Source organism: Semicossyphus pulcher, unplaced genomic scaffold (genome assembly GCF_022749685.1).
Source record: "Semicossyphus pulcher isolate SPU_LCO1_2020_fin unplaced genomic scaffold, fSemPul1.0.p SCAF_21, whole genome shotgun sequence".
NCBI lineage: Eukaryota > Metazoa > Chordata > Actinopteri > Labriformes > Labridae > Semicossyphus > Semicossyphus pulcher.
The window spans coordinates 12,595,861-12,622,709 of NW_027211695.1; the positions used below are offsets into that span (position 1 = coordinate 12,595,861).

At 39.1% G+C, this 26,849-nt stretch overlaps 3 protein-coding genes and 1 long non-coding RNA gene across 7 annotated transcripts; 3 read left to right on the forward strand and 1 right to left on the reverse strand.

Moving 5' to 3' along the window:
* Positions 1-92: 92 nt before the first annotated feature.
* On the forward strand, positions 93-5,894 carry LOC138600930 (transmembrane protein 184C-like). Of its 2 annotated transcripts, XM_069672484.1 has the most exons (12): positions 93-334; positions 1,911-2,084; positions 2,243-2,373; positions 2,580-2,616; positions 2,904-3,109; positions 3,198-3,272; positions 3,660-3,753; positions 3,839-3,951; positions 4,146-4,245; positions 4,355-4,432; positions 4,525-4,618; positions 4,910-5,894. In XM_069672484.1, exons 2-12 carry the CDS (start codon positions 1,968-1,970, stop codon positions 5,191-5,193), a joined length of 1,329 nt encoding a protein of 442 aa, XP_069528585.1. In that variant the 5' UTR covers positions 93-334; positions 1,911-1,967; the 3' UTR covers positions 5,194-5,894. The 2 variants fall into 2 exon arrangements, with proteins under 2 accessions (XP_069528585.1, XP_069528586.1); XM_069672485.1 differs by lacking the exons at positions 93-334; positions 1,911-2,084 and having other exon boundaries at positions 2,284-2,431; positions 4,910-5,892.
* On the reverse strand, positions 3,767-10,400 carry LOC138600934 (uncharacterized). Its single transcript, XR_011308772.1, has 3 exons — positions 10,300-10,400; positions 5,876-6,000; positions 3,767-5,238 (listed from the first exon to the last, which is right to left on the reverse strand). It is a non-coding gene; the product is annotated as an uncharacterized lncRNA (long non-coding RNA).
* LOC138600925 (NLR family CARD domain-containing protein 3-like) lies at positions 6,177-17,473 on the forward strand. Of its 3 annotated transcripts, none has more exons than XM_069672476.1 (10): positions 6,177-6,480; positions 10,335-10,440; positions 10,956-11,054; positions 11,366-11,464; positions 11,996-12,204; positions 12,337-14,107; positions 14,240-14,413; positions 14,534-14,689; positions 15,251-15,297; positions 15,677-17,473. In XM_069672476.1, exons 2-10 carry the CDS (start codon positions 10,349-10,351, stop codon positions 16,204-16,206), a joined length of 3,177 nt encoding a protein of 1,058 aa, XP_069528577.1. In that variant the 5' UTR covers positions 6,177-6,480; positions 10,335-10,348; the 3' UTR covers positions 16,207-17,473. The 3 variants fall into 3 exon arrangements, with proteins under 3 accessions (XP_069528577.1, XP_069528576.1, XP_069528575.1); XM_069672475.1 differs by having other exon boundaries at positions 6,177-6,461; XM_069672474.1 differs by lacking the exon at positions 6,177-6,480 and adding an exon at positions 8,699-9,026.
* Positions 17,474-17,977: 504 nt separating this feature from the next.
* On the forward strand, positions 17,978-25,007 carry LOC138600926 (NLR family CARD domain-containing protein 3-like). The gene is made up of 9 exons (XM_069672477.1): positions 17,978-18,106; positions 18,688-18,801; positions 19,092-19,229; positions 19,581-19,672; positions 20,012-21,791; positions 22,312-22,485; positions 23,064-23,237; positions 23,999-24,045; positions 24,157-25,007. The coding sequence occupies exons 2-9, from the start codon at positions 18,704-18,706 to the stop codon at positions 24,690-24,692; spliced, it is 3,039 nt and encodes a 1,012-aa protein (XP_069528578.1). The 5' UTR covers positions 17,978-18,106; positions 18,688-18,703; the 3' UTR covers positions 24,693-25,007.
* The last annotated feature ends 1,842 nt before the right edge of the window (positions 25,008-26,849 follow it).

The window sequence follows — 26,849 nt, forward strand, 5'->3', positions numbered from 1 at the left end:
GTGATCAAATAATTGAATTAGCGTGGTGAAAGCGCCGTTTGTGCCTCCCACGTGACTGATGGAGAGCGATGATTCCTCGTGACGTAAACACGGCAAACAGGCGGACAAACACGGACAGCTGCTGCACCCTGAACGGATCCCGGATTGATGACTGTGATTTATGATCGATTAGGGCGGTTATCGGATCTAACGGAAACAGATGATCGTCGGTGTGTGTATGACTGTGTGAGTGTGTGCTCGCGCGGAGCAGGGATGCGTTGCCTGGTGACAGAAACCGGAGCGAGGAGGAAAACAGGCCAACCGTCACTCTGAGTGATCATCTTCAGCTTCAACGGTTAATATCTTTTAATAATTCATGTCAATCCATCATTTTATAAACCATTTTATTCCTGCAATAACGTGTTTTCTCTGTGTAGTCGATAAATATGACTGCATCTTATATTTATAGCCAACCGTTAGCATAAAATGCACAGTAATAGTGTAACTGATTATGTTTATTATGTACAGGGACATCGCTGATTTATCATGCTAATTATGTAGAGAAATAAAATAGGTTATGGAATGTCTAATTTCTATGGCAGTGCAATACTGTAAAATGAAGGATATAATCTCTGTTTTTAATGTCATAGTGTGTAAAAATTATCCCTACAGAACACAACAATGAGTTTATTCTTGAGCTATCGAAAGCATTTAATATTAAATAAAATTCTATAGGTTGCATATAATATAAAATAAGTGATATGAAGAGCAAAATTGTTCTTAGATAATTTTAAATAAAGTCAGCAGCCTCCCAAAAAATATTGAAATAAATATTTGTTTGTTTGAATGAATACAATCAATAAGTAACATTTGCTAGATAGTGTTAGCCTAATAAAAGTTAGCTTCCACATTGGCGAGGAACACAGGAAATGTGCATAAAATCACTATTATACAACAGATTGAAAATATTTTTCTTTGACTTTTTTATACTTGATTTTAATACTTGGAATTGGATTAGGTGCACAATTTCAAGCTATTATTTTAAAATCGCTTGTGGCAGTGGTAGAGGTTTTGCGAAGCTTTAGCGTATATCTCAATTATGATAAACATAACTACTTTAACCTTGTAGATATCTGTTTGGGGCTGCATGGTGGTACAGTGGTTAGTGCTGTTGCCTCAACAGGTTCAAACCCCAGTTTGAGCACGATGGGCCTATCTGTGCCTTTCTGGGCCTTTCTGGGCGGAGTTTGCAGGTTCTCCTCGTGCATGCAGGGGTTCCCTCCGGGGTCTCCGGCTTCCTCCCACAGTCCAAAGACATGCTTGTAAGGTTAATTGGTGACTCTAAATTGCCCATAGGTCCAGGGTCATCCAGTCCAGGGTGTACCCCGCCCTTCGCCCAATGACAGCCGGGATAGGCTCCAGCCTACCGCGACCGTGAACAGGATAAGCAGTATAGATAATGGATGGGTGGATATCTGTTTGGTAGGATTATAGACTACAATCCAATTTTATTTAATTCAGATTTATATATTTTGTATGAATAAGAAAAATCCAAAGCTATGTTTAGCTAGCTAGCTTGTATTAACAACTTTAAAAATCCCCCAAGCTAAATGTTAAATATCACATTTGGAATTTGAGTTATTCTTAATTTTTTACTTCACAAATTTAGAATAAACAAACTGCCAAAAGGAAACTTAGCCTAATCACCACAATTAAACAATCAATTAAACCAAACAAATGTGGACTACTTGTTCCTTTAGTTTATTAGTTTTTACCCACTGCAACATATAAGTGTATACACTGTACAACAATTAAATTAAACTTGTCAATATACAATACATGTGCAATTGTACATGAGCATTTTACTCCTAGATAATGTTAGAGAAACTACAATATTTTTAGTTAAATAACCCTATGTATTCATCCTCTAGGTGTGGCCTGTGGTTTAGGATGTACCTGTAGTCAACGCCGAGGGTGAAGCAGCCGTCATGCCATGTTCGTGTGCAGAGTGGAGGAGGTGGATCCGCCCGCTGGTTCTGGTTCTTTACGCTCTTCTGCTGGTGGCTGTGCTGCCGCTGTGCATCTGGGAGCTGCAGAAAGACAAGGTATACCTCCTCCATTTAGCTTTTAGCATGGCAAGTGAGAACCTGCGATTACAGAAGTACAGGACATCTTTTAGGAGAAGTATGCACTGCTAATTACTGACACTATGTGCTAACAGAAAAACCATTGGACTGTAAGTCGTCCTGTTTTTTCTCTCGAGGTTGGGACTCACAGTAAAGCCTGGTTCATCGCCGGCATCTTTGTTTTTCTCACCATCCCAATCTCACTGTGGGGGATCCTGCAGCACATTGTGCACTACACACAGCCTGAGCTGCAGAGACCCATCATCAGGTGCACACACACACATTTAACTTTGACATACTTTCAAGGAAATTTTAACTTAAATAAGGTAAGAAAGAAGATTTTTTCTTGAGTTTCATGGGCTGAAAACAGCCTGGTGATAGCTATTTGTGCTACCAGTTTCCTATGAGCAATAGAGTCCTACATGAAGAGTTTTCATGAAATAACTCTTCCTCTCTGTCTCTGTTTTCTAAAAGAATATTATGGATGGTTCCGATCTACAGTTTGGACAGTGTGAGTCATAAAAATACAAACACACACACAAACACACCTTCACAAACACACACACACAGGAAGTGAGAGAGAACTGTCCCATCTATTACATTATGTTGCCATGCAGCATCTCTTAATTGGAGACAATGGGACAGTGTCACAAGACACACACACACACACACACACACACACACACACACACACACACACACATTCCTTCTTTGTTTCCTCTTTTTTCCTTTTTTTTTCATTTGACTCCTGCAGTAATATTTTATTATGTCTACATGTTTTTCTTCCTCTGTGTCCAGTGGCTGGCTCTGCGGTATCCCAGCCTTGCCATCTACGTGGACACGTGCAGGGAGTGCTATGAGGCCTACGTCATCTACAACTTCCTGGTGTTCCTGCTAAACTTCCTCAGTAACCAGTACCCTAGCCTGGTGCTCATGCTGGAGGTGCAGCAGCAGCAGCCACACCTGCCGCCCCTCTGCTGCTGCCCGGCATGGCCCATGGGAGAGTAAGAGGGGGGGTGGAGCAGATACTGAGTCACTGTATGATGGATGTGTGGATGGATTTTACAGTGTTTGTCTCTCTCTTTCTGCCAGGGTGCTGCTGTTCAGGTGTAAGCTGGGAGTCCTCCAGTACACTGTAGTCAGACCTGTAACCACCGTAATAGCACTGTACGTTTTTTACTGTAACCACAGAGACAACATACTAAGTTTCCTTTGGCAACCACAGTCATGCCACTGCAGAATTCTTACTGTAGTCACGCTGACACCACTGCATATTTCTAAATGTAATCACAGTGACACCACTGCATATTTCTAACTGTAATCATGTTGACACCACTGCATATTTCTAAATGTAATCACAGTGACACCACTGCATATTTCTAACTGTAATCATGTTGACACCACTGCATATTTCTAAAGGTAATCATGGTGACACCACTACATATTTCTAACTGTAATCATGGTGACACCACTGCAGATTTCTAACTGTAATCATGGTGACACCAATGCAGATTTCTAACTGTAATCATTTTGGTTGTTTTCCTCTGTGTGCAGGATCTGCCAGCTCTGTGGGGTTTATGATGAAGCCAACTTCAGCTTCAGAAACGCCTGGTCCTACCTGGTTATAATCAACAACATATCACAGCTGGTACACCCCCCCCCCCCCCCCAAAATGTTGCATGTTCTGATTGTGATGGTATAAAGTATGTATACATCTCTCTCTCTGTCTCCAGTTTGCCATGTACTGTCTGGTGTTGCTGTACCGAGCCCTCAAAGAAGAGCTAACTCCCATCAGGCCTGTGGGCAAGTTCCTCTGTGTCAAACTGGTGGTGTTTGTCTCCTTCTGGTAAGAATGGAAGCTACACAAGAATTTCAAGAACTCTGGCAACATGTGGTTGTCTTTAGTTTCTTTTGATTTAAAACCTAAAGAGTTAATTGAATTATCAGAAAAATAACCAGATGATTCACTTGTGTTCATAATTGTTAGTTGCTTGTGGCCTTTCAGTTGTGATACATGTATCTCCCTCTTTGTCTCCTCAGGCAGGCAGTTTTCATTGCGTTCCTGGTTAAAGTTGGTGTCATCTCTGACAAACACACCTGGGACTGGGACAGTGTGGAGGCCGTGGCTACTGGACTGCAGGTACGCACATTAAAAAACGTTCCCTTGTAGTCGTGACCTTTGACATTGTATCTATTTAGTGGGATGTTGGTTTCTCACTTTGAGTTGAATGAATGCTTCATGGGTACAGGACTTCATCATCTGCATAGAGATGTTCCTGGCTGCCATTGCCCACCACTACACCTTCACCTACAAACCATACGTACAGGTAAACATCTATCTATCTATTTGTCAGTCTGTCTGTCTATCCACCTGTCTGTCTGTCTATCTAATCTCTTTTCTTTTTCACCCTTCATCCAGGAGGCAGAGGAGGGATCGTGTTTCGACAGCTTTTTGGCCATGTGGGATTTCTCTGACATCAGAGCTGATGTCACAGAGCAGGTCCGCCATGCTGGTAAGTGTCTCTGCCAGAATATTTATTATCAAGCAAAGTTTAATTAATCTATAACAAGAAATTTGTACATACAGTAATCAGGACTTATTTATTGAGATTTGAATGTAACACCTTTACTTTCTATAATATCCTTTTTTATGTACTGTTTTTTATCTAATGGTTTCACTTAATCATTAATTTTATTACAATATTATTATTGTTCATTTCTCATTTTTCTTATGCTTAATCATTTATCAAAATATTCGCCAATATCCATCTAAAGCTGTAGTAAATATCTATACCCCCCCTCAGGTCGTACGTTCCTGGGTCGTCCCAACAAGATGTACTTCGGTGCTGTAGCTCGACCCGAACACACGGAGCACACCGGCCTCCTCACAGCGACCTCCCAGGACCCCATCGCTGCAGCAGCCACATCAATGCCCACCTCCCCTTCCTCAAGTGGGCGGTACCAAGGCCTCGGCCACACCCCCGCCCCTCACTCCATCTCCGCCCCCGCAGGGTTCACCTCCTCGTCATGGGAGGACGACAGCGACAGCTCACCTCCTGAGGCGGGCGACAACCATGGAAGTACATAGCCTTTAATCTTTTGTTACGTCCTCTTGTTTTCACGTGCTTTATAGCTACGGACAAAAAAAAAACTGTATTAAAGTGGGAATAAAAACATAAACACTGGTCTCTAAAGTTTGTGCATAAGAAGCTTTACAGGGATGGATTTTATCAGGATTTAGCAAAGAAAAATGTCTTCTCTCTGTGATGTCAAAGCCATCAATTTTTAAATTAATTACCCAGTTTGAAATGTTTGAAATCTGTACTTTGATGTCTAATGATGTAATTTTGATAAATGTAAATCTACCTGTTGAAAGAAGCAGCTTTTGGGTTTCACCTGCAGACAGGGCTGAGGAGCTTTATCATAATAAATGAATATGCCATATTTAATCACCAGAAACTGTTGCTATCGTAAGATTAACTCCACCCCCTCACTTTCCCACCCAGACGAGGGACAATAGGATAAGTGAAATACATCAGTGACACCAAACACAGTCTGAAGGCATGTTTGAGAAGCCATTTGAGGCTTTTTGAATGTGATCTTCAAAATGTCTTCAAGTAAACTACATCAAAAATCATAATAAATTCAATCAAAGAATCAGAAAGAAAACTAGTTGTTGAGAGAGCTCAGATTCCAGGTGTTGTCTCATATTGTACGGTGTGATTTTGCAAACAGATTACAAGGGAATGTAGAAGATGTAACGTACAGACCTTACATGTCTGTTTTGATTGCCCATTCACCATGTTCACGTAGAGGCCATTTTCCTCTGAGATCACACTCAGCATGAGAAGCTTAACGATGATGTCAGTCTGTTTCAGTGCTTCCTGATCTGCAACTGAAGAGGAAACGGAGAGTGAACATTTTTCAAGTTCAAATAACATATCTGATAACACTTTAGCTACTAGCATCAGCCAATTTGAAGAAGAAAGAAATCAGATGTGACCATTCTTTATTTTTTATCAATTCTTTATTTAGAGGATGGTTCAGGACATTTTACAGAGAAATAGCGTTGCATGTACAGAGAGCACAAAAGGTCTGCAACAGACAGTGTTTTAAAACTCTTAACCATCTCGATATCCCTGTTTTTCTTCTTCACACACATGTGCCGGATGTGACTTTTCAACCACTTTTAACTGCTGGGTTTTACAAAATAACGGAAGACGGAAAAAGGATGAGGAAGTCAGTTGAGGCAGTTATTAACGGTCAGCTCAACTGAAATACCGCAAAGAGGGGACCTTTGACATATGAGTCATTAATAAAACCAACGCGGAGAGAATCAGAGGCTGTTGAAAAGATGTGAGTAACTTTTTATGATGTAAGTTCATTCTAAAATATCTCTTTGTTGTGGATGTCACATGTGAGGCCTACTTCCTAATTTATTAGCGTCTGACACATTGCTGCACAACATTTATCAAATCATTACAAGATTAAAGTACGTGTGTAGAAAGAGTAACTAACGGTTAAAACAGTATTAATCCAGTTTAATCTGCACTCTTGTTTTTAAATGCTCTCTTATGTTTGCTTGTTTATTGTGCATTTGATCCTCTGCAATTTAAGTTAATGCAAAAAAAGAGTCAAATTCTTTCCTGTGTCAAAATACTCCAACAAAACATTTAAATGTGCATATAAATCCTCGTGTAACAATGAACCTACATAATATGTTATTGTACTACATTAATACTCTTATACTTACAATCAAGTAATGCTCTTTAAATGAAAAAAGGAACCAGCTCTACAGCTAGAGATGAGGAAGTATTATACTTTGACAGACCGCGGTGTAAAAAAACTCTGTTACAAGCAAAGACTGTATAAAAAGATGGACGACATGACAGCTCCCTAAAAGTGAAGCCAAAACATTTTGAGCGCCCCCTGCTGATTGGCTGCAGTATAGGTCATAAAGCTCGCCCCCTCCAAGTTAACAGATGGGACATGAGTCAAACTATAAAATCAAAATACATACCTGATAAATGTTTTCTCAAACATGGTTTCTGTCATTATAGCTAGTTCTTATCATGCTGACTTACGTCCAAGTGTGCATTTTTCTGACAAGTTTATTTTTTATTAGTTATTTGATGCTGTCAAAATGATGATTGACAACTCTGTTGACAAATATGCCTCCTGCAGCCAATCAGTTCTGGATTAGCAGAGTGGAGGAAGAACGGCAAGAGGAAACGCAACTAAAACAATCACTACAGTCATTGAACACCATACCTGTGAACGTTAACCTCAGAACAACACAAAGAAGCTGTTCTGCTGTTAAACACGCCGGCGAGCGAGATCTTTGCTGTTTTTTCAGTGAGTTAAGTGTGTGTTTTGGTTAGCGGAAGTGGCTACGGCGGCTCGACCCGCCGATTTCTACTGCGCAGACTCTGGCTCCAAATTACATCACCATCGCAAGATGGCAGCGCCTATCACAGGGGCTATTTTGGCATTACTTTCGTACAATGGGAGTAGATGGAGACATGTTGTCCATCTATATATACAGTCATTGGTTACAAGTGTTAAACTCCTGTTTTGAAAATGTTGCTTCATTAAAAGTCTGTAAGTATAATTGTGATTTACTTTGGTATAGAAAGTCTAAAGATGTCCCCTGTAAATGCTACTATTATATAATTTATCATTAGATAATTATTTGTCAAATATTCATTTAAAAGCAGGATTTTACTGTTACATGTGGTTGTGATTATTTCATTATTTTTGTATAGGATGGCCTCAAATAATAATTAACATTACTAATCTGCTGATTATTTTCTCTTTACTTGGATTGATTATTTGGTTTGTTAAAATTCAAAAAAAAAAAGTAGAGAGAAATGTCTTCACAATGCTTTTTTTTGTTCAACAAACAGTCAACACATTTAAATTATTATAAATACATTCAAATATGAAATTATTCAATGAAAAAGCAGCAAATCTTCGAATTTCACAATCTGGATCTATGACATGTTTTTAGCTCAAAAATAAATCCTACTTTTCCCATGGTGCAATACTTGTTAAATATCTTCTTAAAATGCATGTTTAGTTTTTAATGCCATTTATTCACACTTATGTGCAATTCAGATAAAATTGTTGACACAATTAGGAAGAGAGGACTTTATTTTTAACTTTTTTGTTACTATATGTTGAGTAAACTACACTTCATGTATATATTCAGTGAAATATCACTTTAAATCCCCTGTCAATTTAAATAAAGTCATGTGATTTTAATGTTTCTATTGTTTGTTGATCACACAGTATAAAAAAAAGAATCCTCTGCCCGTGATGGCAGGAAATAATTACAACTTTATTTTTGACACACTTTTCTAAAATAAATTACAAAGTTTTACAATTGAAAAAAGAGATAAATTATTGACAAGAATTGGGAACAGAGATAAAGAAGGGTCAGTTAGTAACTTAACATGTAAATGTACAAATAACTCAATATATAAATAATACAGACAAAAGTAAACAAACAAGTGAATCAAAATAAAGCAAAGACAAAATTTGGATTCAGGAATAAAAAGCTCTGTAGGACTAACTACCCTTCCTCCACTAGGTGGCACTAAAGCTCCATTTAAACATTTCAGGATCACAGGTGTGGCAAGTTGTTTGATAGGTTTTCAGCTTAATTTCCTCATATGAAACATCTTTAACTGTGTGAGACTCACTAAACAAAAGAGAGCTCAGATCCAGGCGCTGTCTGTTATTCTATGGTGTAAGGGTTATTTTAAGGAGAAGGGGGCGGAGCATAGAAACCGAAAGTAAACTCAGGAGGGGACTTTCCTACATTTATTGCTGCGTGTGTCATGGAAAAAAACGACAGAGAAGTCCGCACAATATTTTGTAATAAACCAAGAAGGAAAAAAAGCGTTGGAGCCTGTTGATGTGAGTAGCAGAAGTGACCCTGTGCGTTAACCTTGTGTAACGACAGACACGCTGACTGGTATCCGTTTGTGGTTCTTTTTTGTTGTACCCTTGTACCCTCTTCGACGTGTTGTGTCCGGTAGACCATGTTGAATACGCAGTTTCGATAAAAACCAACTTAACCTCAGCGGTGAGTGGAGTTTTTGAGGAAGTTGATTATTTGAATTCGGGAACAGCAGTAACTGTTGAAGACGCAGAGCAGCCTGAGATGTTATTAAGAAATCTTCACATGGTAGTCAAATGTCTGTAGGGCCTCAGTGTTTGTAAATAATTAAATTTGATGACGGTTTTCTGCTCATGCGCAGTTCGGAGGAGTTCAAGTAACCTTTTTTCTTTTCTTCACAAGGCTTTACAAAAGTGTCTCTATAAGCAGAGAAAATGGAAAATAAAAGTAAACTTACTTGTTTTGTTCACTTGTATTAACCCCCCATTTATTTGCATTTCTATTTAACTTTTCTTTTCTAATTATTAAATCATTTTATGATGTATTCATTAATTTTTATGTTTTTTTTTTATTGTTTTAAATGTATAAATTGTATTTTTGTATTATTATTTTCACTTTGTGTTTCGCACACTTCTTTATTTCTGTATAATTTTATTTATATTTTTTTTGTGCACTTTTACAATTTTTTATATATGAATATATATATATATGAATAAAAGTGTTTTTGCCTGCACAACATTCTGACTATTATCTTACAAACAAATGGCATTGTATTTGAAAATGTTAATATCACTTCATTATTTTTATATTAAATATTGTAAATTCCAACTTTAATTCTATATGATTAGGACAAGCTGCACTAAAATGTTCAGTTGTGGAAACTAATTTAATACTTTTATCAATTTTGAGGTACTTCTACTTTTCTTGAATAACACCATTTTATTTGACTTTGTACTCATACTTATTGAACTTAATTTACAAATTAAAAAAATACATCGTAAGTGTTTAAATGATACTGTTAGGTTAAAGTTACGCCATATTATAATAAAAATATATAACAATTTAAACACAACAACTGCTGCACCTTGAAATATATGGCTGGAACCTTAAAAAAGCTATAATTTCTAAGATCATTTACTTTTACATGAAACTCTTGCTCTGACAATGTTTGAAAGCATTTTTTGTTGATAATCTACCTAAAATCAGCCAAGTTAGCAATAAACAGGTGAAAAATTAGGACATAAACTTAAGAAACTGTTCATATTATGCTAAAATGTGTCTTTTACTAACCTCTTGTTTCCATTCTTCTGATGGTTGTGTTTCAGCTGCTTCAGTAGAAATGGCAGAGAGGAAGGGGAAGAGGAAGCGACCCGATGCTTCGCTGCCTTTGATTTCTCAAGAGCCAGTCAGCTCCAGCAGTGAGACTGCCAGGTAATGTGACAGCTTATTGTAAATGAGCAGCTGTGATGTCACTCACTGGGGAAAAACACACTGTAAATAGTTTAGTGGCACAGTAGTCTTGTATGAGTCCGTGTTCGAACCAAAGACTTCTGGTAGTGAAAAGAAACAAAGGTACTTTAATGTAATGTATTCTTTAAAATATAGAAAGTTTATTGAATATTAATGTAAAGATTTAAAAAAGATATTTATACAGGTGAAAACAGCACAATGTCATCTAGATTAAGGTTTATTCTATTCATACCTCTGTGGTTATAACTAAACTATTCTGTAGTCCTGGAATTATCTACAGCCATGTGTCAAAGAAAATAAGCTGTAATTTTGGTTATTTTATTATAACACCGGGCATCTTATCTATTAATTCTTATTCTGTATTTCAGAATATGCAGGAGTGTTGCAAAAAGGTGGCGCATAAGTTATTAGTTATGCTTATGTTCTTATTGCTTTATTTAGCAAAACTAATGTTTCATATGTTTATCTACCTACAGCCAGCTGACTGAGGAGTCCACAGCACCGAGTGGTGATTCTTTGAAGAGCAACGAGTCCATGAACTGGCCAATTAATTTTGGTCTTGAAAAAAAACAAGGGTAATTAAATTGAATGTATTTTGTAAATATATAGAATATCTTCAATCCAAAAGCATATATCAGTCTGTTAGCAATGTTTCAAACGGATATAAATACTGGTGGAACCATTTATGACTGTAGATCATAACTGTTGTCCAAACAGCAACGAGTCAGCTAGATTTAGTTTGTACCTTCTCTTTCATGCAGTCGGACAGACTTGGAATGTCATATATTAATACAACAAAAGGAAAAGTTTTTTTAACCACATAAAAAGACTGGAATAATTTGATCGTCTGGCAGGCCTAATGTTTCATTTGTTTATCTACCTACAGCCAGTCACCTGGGGGGTCCACAGCACCGAGTGGTGATTCCATGAAGAGTGATGCATCCATGTTCGAGCCGATTGTTTTTGGTCACAAAAAGGAACAAAGGTAATTTAATGTATTCGGTCAGATACACAAAATATCTTGCAACTCAAAGCATATTAGTTAGATCATCATCAAAAAAAGCAGTGGTTCAGTTTTTCTTTGTTAGCTAAACTATGCTAAATAGCTTAGCACCTGGATGCCTTGCTTAAGCTGCGCTTCCGCTTCAAGAACTTTCCCAAGGGACAAGGAACCGTCTGAGGAGAGCCTTTACATGCTGAGGACGAATAAATGTGCCTGACCATAGCTTAATATGGCATTATTGATTTAATTAATAATATGCCTGGCTGTTCTTCAGTTGTTTTTGTTCAAATATGGTGCCGGTTTAGCTCAGCGGTTAGGTCGGCGACCATGTGCGGAGGCTGTAGTCCTCGATGTGGCGGCCCCGGGTTCAACTCCCACCCTCGGCCCTATGCCGCATGTCATCTCTCTTCCCCTTATACTCAGAGGCTGTTGTTAAAGGTTTCTGACGTGGTATCACTGTAATCTGGTACAAATCTGGTGGGACTTACATGTCATCTGTTGTTAACCTTCCAGCCAGCTGACCGAGAAGCCGTCCAGTTGTTCAGTATGTACGGAGGTTTTGAGGGATCCAGTCCATTTCGCCTGTGGACACTGGTCATGCAAACAGTGTGTCGGCTCAGACTGGGACCAGTATGATTCCCCAGTAGACTTCCCCTGCAAGAAGTGTGGAAAGAAACTCAGGAAAGAAGCCAAACACCAGAGAGATACTGAGGAAGAGATTGGTAAGTTTAAATACTCACTACAACAGTGCCTTTAATTCTACAGTTAACGCTACTGAAATGTACTTTTAAAGGCATGTAATTTTCAAATGGTCGCATAAAAGATTTTGTGTTTTGTGCCTTTGATTGTTACAGGGGTCGGCCCTTTTTGGAAATCAAAGAAAATTTTAAAAGAAGCAATGCAAAGCAAGTTCACTTTGGTATCTGAAGATAATGGCGACCAAAAGAGCTACCTGAACACCATATACACAGAACTCTTAATTACCACTCAAGAAAGTGAAGGGCCGCACGAAGAACATGTGTTCAGACACATCAAACAAAAATTGGAACAAGAGTCCTTTAAAAGAATGGTCATCAGTGACTTCTTCCAACCTTTGCCGGGCCAAAAGAAACAGAACAGAACAGTCCTGACGAAGGGTGTGGCAGGAATTGGAAAATCATTTGCCGTGCAGAAATTCATTCTTGACTGGGCCGAGGGGAAAGAGAACCAGGGCATCGATTTCATTTTCTGTCTTGCTTTCAGAGAGCTCAATTTGAGTAGAGATAACAAAAGCTTGCACAAGCTCCTAACTGAGTTTCACCCTGTGCTCCACAATCTAAAGGATTTAGATGATGCCAGGGTTATAGTGATCTTGGACGGCCTGGATGAAAGTCGATTTCAACTGGACTTTGAGAACAAGCCGATTACATCGATCAATGAAGAAACAACCTTGGGTAATCTTCTTGCAAACCTCATTCAGGGGAACCTTCTTCCAAAAGCTCAACTCTGGATAACTTCCCGTCCAGCAGCAGCTGATCAGATCCCTGCAGAGTTTGTTGACATGGTGACAGAGATTAGAGGGTTCAGTGACCCCCAAAAAGAGGAGTACTTCAGGAGGCGATATAGTCATGACTTGAGTCTTGCTGACAGAATCATTTCACACATTCAAGCATCACAGAGTCTCGACATCATGTGCCAGATCCCGATCTTCTGCTGGATTTCTGCCATCTTGTTTGAGGAGATCTTTGGGGGAGAAGAGAAAGCTGAAACCCCTCAAACTCTTACAGAGATGATGGCACATTTCCTGTTTGCCCAGACCATACGCAGAAGCAGAAAATATGGTGAGAAGACAGAGGAAAACAAAGAGAGACCTCTGAACACACACAAAGAATTCCTTCTGAAACTCGGCAAGCTTGCTTTTGTCCAGCTGCAGAACAACAACCTCATCTTCTACGATGAAGACCTTGAAGACTGTGGCATTGACTTAAAAGAGGCAACCATCTACTCTGGATTCTGCAACACAGTCCTTCGGGAAGAAAAAGTAATTTCTCAGAAAAAGGTCTTCTTCTTTGTGCACCTGACCATACAGGAGTTCTTTGCAGCACTTTTTGTCTATGACTGTTTCACAAACCAGAAAACAAAAGAGCTCGGCAACTTCCTCGATCTGAAGGACGAAGAACATTCTTTACTTGATCTTGTAAAGATGACAGTTGACAAAGTACTGGAGAAGAAGAACGGCCACCTGGACTTCTTCATGCGATTCCTCCTTGGCCTCATGGTTGAACACAACCGGAGAGTTCTTCAGGATCTGCTAACATCACCAGATCCAAGCCAAGATACCGACAAGAAAATCTTGACTTACCTCAAAGCAATACGAAGGAAGGCCCTCCCTCCAGACAGTAGCATCAGCCTCTTCCAGACCATGGTGGAGATGAGGGATCACAAAGTCAAAGATGAAATCCAGGAATATCTCAAAGTGCCACAACGTTCCAAAACAGAGCTGACTCCCCTGCACTGCTCTGCGCTGGCCTACATGCTGCAGGTATCAAAGAATGATCTAGAGCTGTTGGACTTGAAGAGTTTCAACACAACAGATGAAGGAAGAAGGAGGCTGATACCAGCTGTGAGGATCAGCAGAAAAGCTGTGTACGTTTACTTTATCAGTCGTGTACTAGTGTATTAGGATCTCATACGTTCCAAAAATTACATCCTGTCATATTTTTTTGTATCATTAAATGGTTGCATCTTTACTTTATTAAACCTTTTATCCATCCCTAGACTTGCAGACTGCAAGGTGACAGAGGAGTGGGTTGAACACCTGGCCTTTGGTCTCAAGTTCCCTTACTTACCTTTAAGAGATCTGGATCTGAGCAATAATGACCTGAAAGATTCAGGAGTAAAGCTGCTCTGTGAAGGACTGTGGAGTCAATGCTGCAGACTGGAGATACTGAGGTATTTTAAGCCCATCTTCTTTACAATTACTTAAGGATGCCAGAAACTCACAGTGTGCGATGGTGCGCTTTAGAGGTATGTCTGGAATCTGCATGCAAATAAACCACTCTGTTTTCGTAGGTTGTCAGGTTGTCTGGTCACATGGCAAGGCTGTACCTATCTGGCCTCGGCTCTGAAGTCCAACCCCTCCCATCTAATAGAGCTGGACCTGAGCTACAACAATCCAGGAGACTTGGGAAAGAAGCAGCTCTCTGAGCTAAAGCTCAGCAAACTCAAGTAATTATAGCGCTAGAGAAGTATTTGTTCTTAACTTTTTGAGTGACATCAAATCTATTATAGCAAATGGAGTGAATTGGTGTTACAGTGTCAGGGAATACATTGATTACATTTCCTTGTCACTGTTCCCATTGTTGTTGCGCTTCATAGGCATGTTGCCAACACAAAAACAGTGTATAGATCTCATGACTAGAGTAATGAGAGATGACCAATAGCATTCTGCATTGATTTAAACAAACGGTGAGGGCCAACACCTGGACAGCATGGGGGAAATAAAGAAAATAGTCAAAGGAGATGGCAAGACTGCAAATAATTGGCTTCTCATTGTCAAGATTATCTCATTTTGTTTGTGAAGGACAGCAAAAAGTTCAAAGCCAACAGTCCATTCATGCAAACACAGCATAAATCTCTAGAGATATTGAGCATCATCTACCATAGAGTGTCTGGAGCAATTGAAGTTGTCACAAGTATCTTGGCCACTAGAGCAACTCTGTTCAAGGCCATAAAAAACATCTTCTATGTTCTTTGCCCTAAAGTTTTAATCGTCGTCTTTCTTTACAGTGTTGATCACGATGGAATTCACCGGATGAAACCAGGATTCAAGAAATGTAAGTATCTTTGGAGTTCCCGTTGGAGGCCAATTTCTCAATGTTGTGAGCACAATGAATATGATGATCTGAGGAATTAAAATGTTTGCCTTTTACCTCGATATGAATAAAACTATGTAATAAATTAAAGTTTCTTTTAATAGCAACCCAAGCTGTCACTTCAGTTAAAAACAGCAACACATTAAGTCATGAGGAATAAACATACAGAGGAAGCTGTCGTGTTTTCCTTATTATGAGTAGACTATTGACCGTTCCTCGTGGTGTCTAGACTTTCTTTGTCACTTGACAGCAGTGGTGTCAAGCAACATTGTTCTTGGTCCTACCATCAGTCATCTGGAGCTAATTTGTATTATTAAAGTCTATGTTTTCTGACCTGCAGATGCCTGTGAGCTCATGTTTGACTCCAACACAGCCAACAAGAACCTCCTTTTCTCTGAAGGGAACACAAAGGTGACCTGGGTGGAAAAGGAACCAGGATATTCCCATGGGAAGGAAAGTTTAAACTTTAAACAGGTGCTGTGTGAACAGGGTTTAGATTGCCGCTTCTACTGGGAGGTTGAGGTGTTGGAGCCCTTCAACATAGGTTTAACATACAAAACCATTGGCAGGGAAAGGAATGTGAAAGATGGCGAGCTGGGACACGACGACAAGTCTTGGTGTCTGATTTGCTCTAATGATGGTTGTTATGTTCTGCACTGCAACAACAAAATCAGTGTGTCTTCCCTCTGCTCGCGCTCTAGTAGGGTGGGAGTGTACCTGGATTGGCCAGCTGGCATTCTGTCCTTCTACAGAGTTTCCTCTGAAAGTCGAACTCGCCTCCATACCTATAAAACAACCTTCCATGAGCCCCTCTATTTTGCTGTTGAACTCCAAGCCGGTTCCTCTGCATCATTCTGTCAGCTAACATAACTGAGCATTCAGGTCATGCATCATTCAATCAAGGGACGACTGAATTTGTCTCTAATATAGACTTGTGTTTCTTGAGAAAAAGAAATAACAGTACAATAACAGTACAATACAGAAGTCTTACCAAACCATAGCAGTGGCAGATTAAGAATAGATGACATTGTTACGGCGACAACAAAGGAAATGTTTGGCTCTGGGTCTGGAGGTCTGGCCAAAAAGAGCAAAAGGAGTGAGGAAGTCTGGGCCAACACACAATGGGCTGTAGGTCCCAGCTCTCCCCCCCAACCTAGTAAAAGTTCTAAATAAACTTAAGTTACTTAGAAAAACCAAAGTAACTTAAGTTCTAAACTATCATGGTGTGCAGGCTTGCAGGATCAGAGAGAGACTGAGCGCCTGCTCCAGCCTCCCTTATATAGGAGGGGCAGGGCCAACAGCAAGGGGCAGAGCCAACAGCAATCAAGCCACCTGAGGGGAAGGAAAGCAGAAGGGGGAGCGCGTAACAGACATGAATCCTTATTGTAACTAACTTACAGCCTGCGCTTACAAACAATGTTATCCAGCTCATAGGGGTGTGAGATCCAACAATACTGGGTCATTTTTAAAGATAAAAGGACGGTTTTATATTTCATAGATGCCAAGCATGCACATTTTTATCAACCTCAGCCGTATTAGTGTTTAGGTCTGAGCTAATGTGCTGAACAATGACACGAACATTACGTAGGCTAACATCAGCACTCTGAGAATGTTAGCGTAGTAACATTAGCCTGTAAGCTCAAGTACAGCCTCAGAAAGTCATTAGCATGGCTGTTAAGGCTTTAAAATGTATTAAAAATGCACCTTCTCACCATGTTTCCTGTCCGTGTTTGCTGGTACCAGCATTACATTTGACCATTTCAAGTTAGCTGACCTGTACGAATGTTGACTTTGTATAATATTTAAGATGTGTTATCATTTCATTTTCTTTTTTTACCAGCCTTATTTTGGGTTTATCTCCATCACGTTTTTACATTTTGAGTATGTACCTTAAAGACTGTGTTAATAATGCAGTTTCAAGTTTTCATGTTAAGCACCTTAAAATCATAATATTTCAGGGCTGAAAATTGAAGCTGTTCTATATTAAATGAATAAACATCATACTTACAACCCAACAAAAGTTTGATTGAAATTCTGTAAAATGCACAAAAAGGTTTTGGAAAATTAACAAAAATGGAGATATCTTTTTTTGTACAATGTACTTTTACTTTATGATTTGACTCTGAATCGTTTTCAATAAAAAATTAAGTTGATAACTATATTTTGCAGAGTCATTTTTCTAACCAGCTTCAGTGTTCATTGACAAATTGACTCCATCATATTCTTTCCTTGTCAACACTTAACTTGACAGATGCATCTCTGGATTGTTGTTTTGTTTGTTTCCAGCTCTAAGTGTGAAAAAACGTATACTTTAAATCAAAATCTGAATATATTAAAGGTAAGGGATGAGTAACATAGTGGACTAATCCTGATTTCTTTTATTATCAGCAGTATAAATGTTATTTTTGTATCTGCAATATAAAAATGACAGGTTCTCTTTCAGGATGAGCAAACAATTAGGCCTACTGTCTGACAGGAAATGTTTTTTTAAGACAAAATTCTGTTAACCGAAATTACTAAAATAGAAAATGCGCTTCCACTTACAAATCTGCTGTATTTGTTTGTTTCAAAGAAAGCCGTGGAAACAGCTGCGTACGCACTTCCTTTTCCCGATTCCAGCTGAGTGGGGGCGCCCCAAAAAACCCCCTCAAAACTACCGTTATCTTCAAAGTGAAAGTAAGGTTGTCACCGTCATCGATTTTGTCCATGCTGCTGCAACAAGGCCAGAGATTAAATGTACTGAAAGACACGTTTTGTTTACCTCAACAAAGTAAGTTCTCCTTCATTATTCTTATACTGTATTATCAGGTGATACATTTTAGCGCGTGTCGTTTGCGTTTATTTCCTGTCATGCCACAATGGGTTCACGCGCTGTGCTCGGAAGAGACACAGGAAACTCACAAGCATGGCGGTGAAATTTCCTGTAAGACTTTGACCACACGAGGTATGATTAATGATGACAAAATTCGGAGTTTAGAATAAAAGTAGGCCTAAATCATATTTACAAACATTAACATTTTTCACTAACAGAAATATTTTCTGCTGTACTCATATTTTTGGAAGCAGTGGATGTGTGGAGGAGAGGAGAGTGCATTAATGTCTCTGTGTGGTTGTAATGTTTAGAGCCCGACCGATCTTTGTAGCCGATGCCAATTCTGATATTAGGGAGTAAAAAAATTCCGATATCTATATATCGGCCGATAAGTAAAAAAATAACTTTTTTACTTTCATAAAGTGAAAGTAAAAAGCAATTTACTTTTCTTTTTAGGTGTAAGTATTGGGATGAATGTACAATGCAGTGTGCTGGAACTCGTGCACATACACCACTTAATACATTTGTGTCCTTCACAGACAGACAAAAGCAGAAATGGCAAAGAAAAAGAGGAAACGACCTGACTCTCCCTGTTTGGAGTCTGATGACTCCTCCAGGAAGCTAAATGGTTCCTGCAATGAGTCGCCAGTCAGGTAATACAATGTTTGGTCATTAAAATACAGGTTGTTATGATGAAGTATAGTGTATAAAAGGGAAAATGTAATACCACTGGTTGGCCAGCAGATGTTGACACTTTGACAGTGTAAAACGCTGCTTTAGTGCTTTAGAAATATTCCACTGTTGTGTTTCCCCATCACTGTAATACAAAACTGAATGTATGTGTGTCTTACAAATTGTTTTTTCTTTGCCACTGTATGTGAAATCTTGTTTCAGGGCTTTTCAGCTTAAAATATTTTTTTAATAAAACAATTTGTCCTCTTAGTTCACAGATTGGTGCAGCTCAGTCCACAGATCCAAGCCGCATGTATTTGAAGACAATTACATCTCCTAGTCTCTTTGATATAAGGAGTAATAAATCCATGTTCGAGCCAATAGTGTTTGGTCCTGAAGTCAAAAAAAGGTAATTTTAACAGATTCTGTAAATCTTAAAGCTTGTAAAGACGATTATATTTAAGATTCCTAATGAGAATGTAAGGAGTGAAGCCATGTAATACTGAGGATAGACATGTTTGTGTTTCTGCTTTAGGATTAGGATAAATATTTTGCTCAAACTTGCTCAAACATTACTAATTCATGTGGATGTGAGAGGCATGATGTAACAAGGAAAACAATGTCAAGTCAAAAACTTTTGACATCCACGAGGTGCCCACAAAGAAAGTACAATCACTGTAAAGGGTATATAACAACATGGTTTGTGCTGGCCTGCTTTAAAGCTGCTCCAATCCAACCAATGATACACTTGTTTTCACAGACAGGAGATGGAGGAGGTGTCCAGCTGTTCAGTGAATACTGAGGATCCAGTCAAAAGCAACAGACACCAGAAAGATACTGAGGAAGATATGAGTAAGTTCAACTCTGTATTTTACAATAATCTGTAGTGCTACATATCCTGCTTCTGCTAGTTGTAACTACTTCCAATATGTACTTGTAAATCTAGAAACAGATAAGTGCTTCGTGAAGGTGGAGTATCACAGGTTACATTTGAGTAATGATAATTTCTTGTCGTTTTGTAGTAGGCTCTTTGGAAATCAAAAGGAGTTAGAATTCTTTTTAGAAAGGCATATCAGATCAGGTTAACAGACTGGTAGGGATCCATCCAATGTTTCAATCAAACTCTTTGGATTCAAATGAAATTAAAAGTAAATGGCATATAGAAATCTAAATTATAAATCTTTTATTCAGTTCTTGCAGGGGACAACCACATTTCGAATGAAAGGAAGAAGCATAAAAAAGCGATGCTAAATAAATTCACCATGACACCTGACGGCCTTGGAGATCAGCAGAGCTCTCTAAATAGCATCTACACAAAACTCTATAACACCACTGGAGGGAGTGGAGATCCACATCCAGAACATGCCCTCAGACATGTCAAACGTCCATTAAGAAGAAAATCTTCTCAGGGGGTCAACCTCAGTGACATCTTCCAACCTTTGCCGGGCCAAAAGAAACAGAACAGAACAGTCCTGACGAAGGGTGTGGCAGGAATTGGAAAATCATTTGCCGTGCAGAAATTCATTCTTGACTGGGCCGAGGGGAAAGAGAACCAGGGCATCGATTTCATTTTCTGTCTTGCTTTCAGAGAGCTCTATTTGAGTAGAGATAACAAAAGCTTGCACAAGCTCCTAACTGAGTTTCACCCTGTGCTCCACAATCTAAAGGATTTAGATGATGCCAGGGTTATAGTGATCTTCGACGGCCTGGATGAAAGTCGATTTCAACTGGACTTTGAGAACAAGCTGATTACATCGATCAATGAAGAAACAACCTTGGGTAATCTTCTTGCAAACCTCATTCAGGGGAACCTTCTTCCAAAAGCTCAACTCTGGATAACTTCCCGTCCAGCAGCAGCTGATCAGATCCCTGCAGAGTTTGTTGACATGGTGACAGAGATTAGAGGGTTCAGTGACCCCCAAAAAGAGGAGTACTTCAGGAGGCGATATAGTCATGACTTGAGTCTTGCTGACAGAATCATTTCACACATTCAATCATCACAGAGTCTCGACATCATGTGCCAGATCCCGATCTTCTGCTGGATTTCTGCCATCTTGTTTGAGGAGATCTTTGGGGGAGAAGAGAAAGCTGAAATCCCTCAAACTCTTACAGAGATGATGGCGCATTTAGTGTTTGTCAAGACCATACGCAGAAGCAGAAAATATGGTGAGAAGACAGAGGAAAACAAAGAGAGACCTCTGAACACACACAAAGAATTCCTTCTGCAACTCGGCAAGCTTGCTTTTGTCCAGCTGCAGAACAACAACCTAATCTTCTACGATGAAGACCTTGAAGACTGTGGCATTGACGTAAAAGAGGCAACCATCTACTCTGGATTCTGCAACACAGTCCTTCGGGAAGAAAAAGTATTTTCTCAGAAAAAGGTCTTCTTCTTTGTGCACCTGACCATACAGGAGTTCTTTGCAGCACTTTTTGTCTATGACTGCTTCACAAACCAGAAAACAAAAGAGCTCGGCAACTTCCTCGATCTGAAGGACGAAGAACATTCTTTACTTGATCTTGTAAAGATGACAGTTGACAAAGTTCTTGAGAAGAAGAACCGCCACCTGGATTTCTTTCTGCAATTCCTCCTTGGCCTCATGGTTGAACCCAACCGGAGAATTCTTCAGGATCTGCTGACATCACCGGACCCAGGCCAAGATACCGACAAGAAAATGTTAACGTACCTTAAGGCGATGCGAAGGAAGGCCCTCTCTCCAGATAGTTGCATCAGCCTCTTCCAGACCATGGTTGAGATGAGAGATAGCAAAGTCAAAGATGAGATTAAAGAATATCTCAGATTGTCAGATCGTTCTAAAACAGAGCTGACTCCCCTGCACTGCTCTGCGCTGGCCTACATGCTGCAGGTATCAAAGAATGATCTGGATGTGTTGGACTTGAAGAGTTTCAACACAACAGAAGAAGGAAGAAGAAGGCTGATCCCAGCAGTGAGAAGCAGCAGAAAGGCTATGTAAGTTTACAGCAACTAGTAACATGCTTTACATCCCATTCAGTACTGTGGACTTGTAAAATCTGTATATGTTAAGGTATGCTTAATACAAACGGGTCTGTACAAAGGTACTTCAAACCTTCAACCTTCAAAAAGCCTCTTGAAGGCGTAAAAAGAAGTATGTTTGATATGAAATTTGGATAATGGTGCACACTTGTTGCACTCATTTGTACGCACAATAATTAACAGAAGTAAAACTGTATTAGCTCTACAAATCTGGCCAATCAGTACGCTAAAAGGCCTGAATGACCATTGACAGTTTGGGCCCGGGAGAGAGTCTAGATACAAGCTTTTTGTTGAAGAGTTCTGACACCACAACAAGTCACTGATATACTTGAATGAACATGTTTGTTCTTACCAAGACGAGCAAAGTTGTATCTGTGTGTAGTCATTAGAACAATCTGTCTTCATAGATCTAATTATATATATCTACAGAAAATCTAAATGTTTGTAATTACATAATATTAACATTCATTCCTAGACTAGCAGACTGCAAAGTGACTGCAGAGTGGGTTGAGCACCTGGCCTTTGCTCTCAAGTTCCCCTACTCTGCTCTGAGAGACTTGGACCTCAGCAACAATGACCTAGGAGATTCAGGAGTGAAGCAGCTCTGTGAAGGACTGTTGACTCAATGCTGCAGGCTACAGACGCTCAGGTATAAACAGCAATATAGGGTACAGTAATATTGTTATGATAAGTCAGGACAAGGACAAGTCATAGCTCGCTTGTATTGTTTATAGCCATGATATTTGGGGATATTTAGGGAAGGCAATACCAGTTGGTTGGTCAGTCTATAGATAATGATAGTCCTGACTGAACCATCTCAACATCTGCATAGATTGCCAAAATGTTTCATACAAACATTCACGGTCCCTAGAATATGAATACTTTTTACTTTGGTGGCCCTTGACACGTATGCATGCACCAACATCAGGTTAGATCTATGCGTTTCCAAGAACCAAAGAAGCTAGTCCATGATACATCCCGCCTATGGCTATGACATTATACTATCATCATCAACCTCTTTAAAGTATGGCATTGACTTTAGCCTATTTGATTACTTGAGGCAACTCAACAGAACCAGTTCCAGTACCTTAGCCCACTCAATGCTAGCTCATCTTTTTAAGCATACCATATTTTAAGTCGTTTACACATCTTGGCAAAGTTGGACACGCTCACTGCTGTTGTAATGCTTTTTATAAACGTGGTGTACCAAAACTTGTGTTTTCCCAGGTTGTCAGGCTGTCTGGTTACGGAGATAGGTTGTGCTTTTCTAGCTTCAGCTCTACAGTCCAACCCATCCCACCTGATAGAGCTGGACCTGAGCTACAACAATCCAGGAGAGTCAGGAGAGAAACTGCTCTCTGACCTGATGAACGATCCAAAATGCAAGCTCAGCATACTTAGGTAATTATAAAGTACTAAACAATTGACGACCGCTTAACTGAAAGTGTAAGATTAAGGCTACATGTATTCCCTGGATGGTCCTATTTCCTGCATTCACACTTTGGTGCATTCACCAGCTTAGTCCCTTACACCACTTAAATATTGCTTTACTTGAATTGTTATAAGGGTAAATGCTAATAAACAACTTTTCCTACTAATCTAGTTCTCTCTACTTGGTACTAAAAACTTTAACCATATTACAACTCAGTCAGCACACCTATATTGGGATACCCAACTTGGGCCTAGAGAACTGTGTTCTCAGTTTGAATGAAGGCCTAACATTTGTTAGCCCAAACAGGTTGATGAAGGGCACTTGATGGGCTTCATACTGGGCCCCCTATGAGTAGAATATGGCCCAAGTGGGACCCATCCAGTACATTCATCCATGTTGACTGTCTAAAAGGAATGCCCATTTCTAGCATGTTTAAACTTCTGGGTTGCCCATGGAGACCCCAATTGGATGTGTTGCCTGGGAAATTTAACTCTGGCGAGTAGTGTACCAAACGACTTTAGATGTTGCAAACTTTCTTTCACACTATATCCTCTCTAGTGAGCTTGGAAGACAAAACCTAAAACTTAGCATTAACAAACCTTAAATTAGTTCTACAATAGATATGCCTCATTGTGTAGTATTACTAATCATTTGAAGTCATGGGTACCTTATTATCGGCTCAAGTTCAAAAGATCTTAAAGTTTAAGCACTGATGTGTTTTTCTCCACAGCGTTGAACATGGTGGAAGCCACAGGATGACACCAGGCATCAAGAAATGTAAGTATCTATCTATCTGGTGATTTAAATGCTGTAAGTTAAACAATTGTAAACTCAAACTATTTGTTTGCTTTGATAAAAATAGTTCAAAACTTGTTTTCTGACCTCCAGATGCCTGTGAGCTCACTTTGAAACCTTACACAGACATCAAGAACCTCCTTATATCTGAAGTGAACAGAAAGGCGACTTGGCCGACAGATATGCAGCTAAATCCTGATGGCCAAGAAAGATTTGATCACGGCATACAGGTGCTGTGTGAACAGAGTCTAGATGGGTGCTGCTACTGGGAGGTCGAGGTGTTTGGACCGTTGAGTGTTGGGGTCACATACAAAGAAGATGAGAAGAAACTGAACACGGATGCTCTCCGAATGGGACACAATGACAACTCTTGGTGTCTGGTTTGTACTTATGGTGGTTGTTATGTTTTGCACAACAACAAGAAAGTAGACGTGTCTAAATCGAGATGGCGTTCCAGTCAGGTGGGAGTGTACCTGGATTGGTTGGCTGGCACTCTGACCTTCTACAGAGTTTCCTCTGAAAGTCGAACCCGCCTCCATACCTTCAAAACAATGTTCAATGAGCCTGTCTATCCTGCAGTTGAACTTTACTCTCAGTCTTCTGCCTTTTTTGTCAGTTTACGTGACTAAATATTCCCAGCATTCACAAGTCCGTAAAAAAAACTAGTATAACTTGCAAACCTATCAATCAGAAAATTAAACCTCAAAATGACTAAATGAAAGACATGCATTGGGTTTAGGAATCTGGACACCTGAATAAGAACTTTTGATTTTTTTTTTTAATTTAAAGGGAGTAGTCACACTGCCCTATCATTGAATATCTTTTGTTTTTCAAGATGCATTTTAGCAGTTAGAATATTTTGGACACCTTGAAGAGTTTAAGTTCTGTTTGTTTTTGGGTTGTGGCAGTATTACTGTAATAAATAAACTAAAAAAACACAAGCATGACCGGCATTTATGTGGTAATTTTAAATATTATGTCTTGATGTTTTGATCTTGATCATATCAATAAAAGAAATTAGAACTCAAAGAACAGCCTGAAATTTTGTGTAATGGTTTGAATGAATAATACTTTAGTAAGCTAATGTCCTTGTCTTTGAGGTGCAACAGACAGTGTTCTCTCTATTGGCTCATGTGAACAGGGACATAATGGCTTGTCCACCTTGTCACATTAGGATGAGTGGTTCACTGGTTTGGCTGACAGTAAAGGGCGGGGCAGTCTGGCTGCCTCGGGCCCCAGCTGTCACTCCCAGACACACTGAGAGAGGGTGGGGCCTCTTCAGTCATGCCTCACCACAATAAGAGCCCTGAGTTTTGTAAAAGGAAGGTGCAATACACATGAATTTGAAAGGTTTTCCTTGGTTATAGAGTTTAAAATATAGTCCTAAAAACAAGAACATACAACTCACTCAATATACAGATCAAATGGGGGTGTCTTTTGTTTCTTCTTGAACCACTTGAAGCTGTTTTTTGGCTCTTACTGACTTCGTTCCCTCCTGTCTTGATCGTTGCTTGTGTTGTATTAACTCTTAGATGTACGTCGCTTTGGACAAAAGCATCTGCTAAATGAAATTGTAACATTCTTTGACTATGACGCTGCAGTCAGGAGCAGTTAGCTTGGCACAAAAACCTGAAATGGGACAACTGGTAACATGGCTCTGTATTTGGTACCAAGACCTACCAAGTAATAACACATCATAAGTCTCCAGTTGGATTATATAAAACCAAGTGTATCGTTTGGCCTGTTTCCAGTCTTAATGCTAAGCTAGGCTAATTGCCCTTGACTTTACCAAAAGAAAGATTTTTTTATTATGTAGCACAATCAATGTTATATTTAACTCCATTGCTCGCTATTATTCGTCAATATTAGATAAAACATTGATGTCTGTGTTGTTGTTAGTTGTTATCACAATACAACTGTCCTGTAGAGCTAAAAGATAAATTGACAATAGCAGCACAATCAGTGACAGCAAGTGACACGCTCCCCATGGCCTCATCAAATATTTACCCCACTTATGGAGAAGAATTATTTATTACTTCTGCCATTATAGTAATTAATCATCTTTTATTTATACATTTTAGCAGTAATCGATTTCGTTAAAAAATAATTATTTAATCATTATTAATACTGTTGTAACAGTCTCAATAAAGTGATGTTAGTCAGTCTTTATGCTAAGCTAACCTAGCCTGGCTTAGTCAAAAGTTAACAAAATGAACCAAACAGGACCTCTAAAACTCAATAAACACATTTCTTGTTTCATTTGTACAGAAACAAGCGTCAAATGACATGTTATGGTTTCCTCCTGCTTTAAATTATTATGCTAAGTTGGCCTGGCTCTGTGTAAAGGTATAAAATTTACATAATCTCTAAAACTCAATCATCACATTATATTTGTTTAATAAGTTAATAAATATATGTGTTAAAATTACATGTTATGTTATATCAGCTGCTAAGCTAAGCTGGCCCCAAATATACATTAGAGCATCTCTAAGGTTCACTTAACAGATTATATCTTGCTAAACAAGTAAAAAAAATAAGTTTGTATTGACATGTGGTTTTGTGTAGAGTTTGCTTTAGCCTAGCCTTCCTGTTTCAGTCTTATTGCTAAGCTAACAGTCTCTTGGCTTCAACTTTGTATTCAATGTACACATGAGAGTGTATGAAGGTTAGCATGCTGTAAATCAGCTACATTTTCATTAAAATCAGTATTATTCAGTTCATTTAGCTAAGAATTATTCTCCTTGACATTTGTTGTCACATGTTTTCAGGACTGAGTGATTTGAATA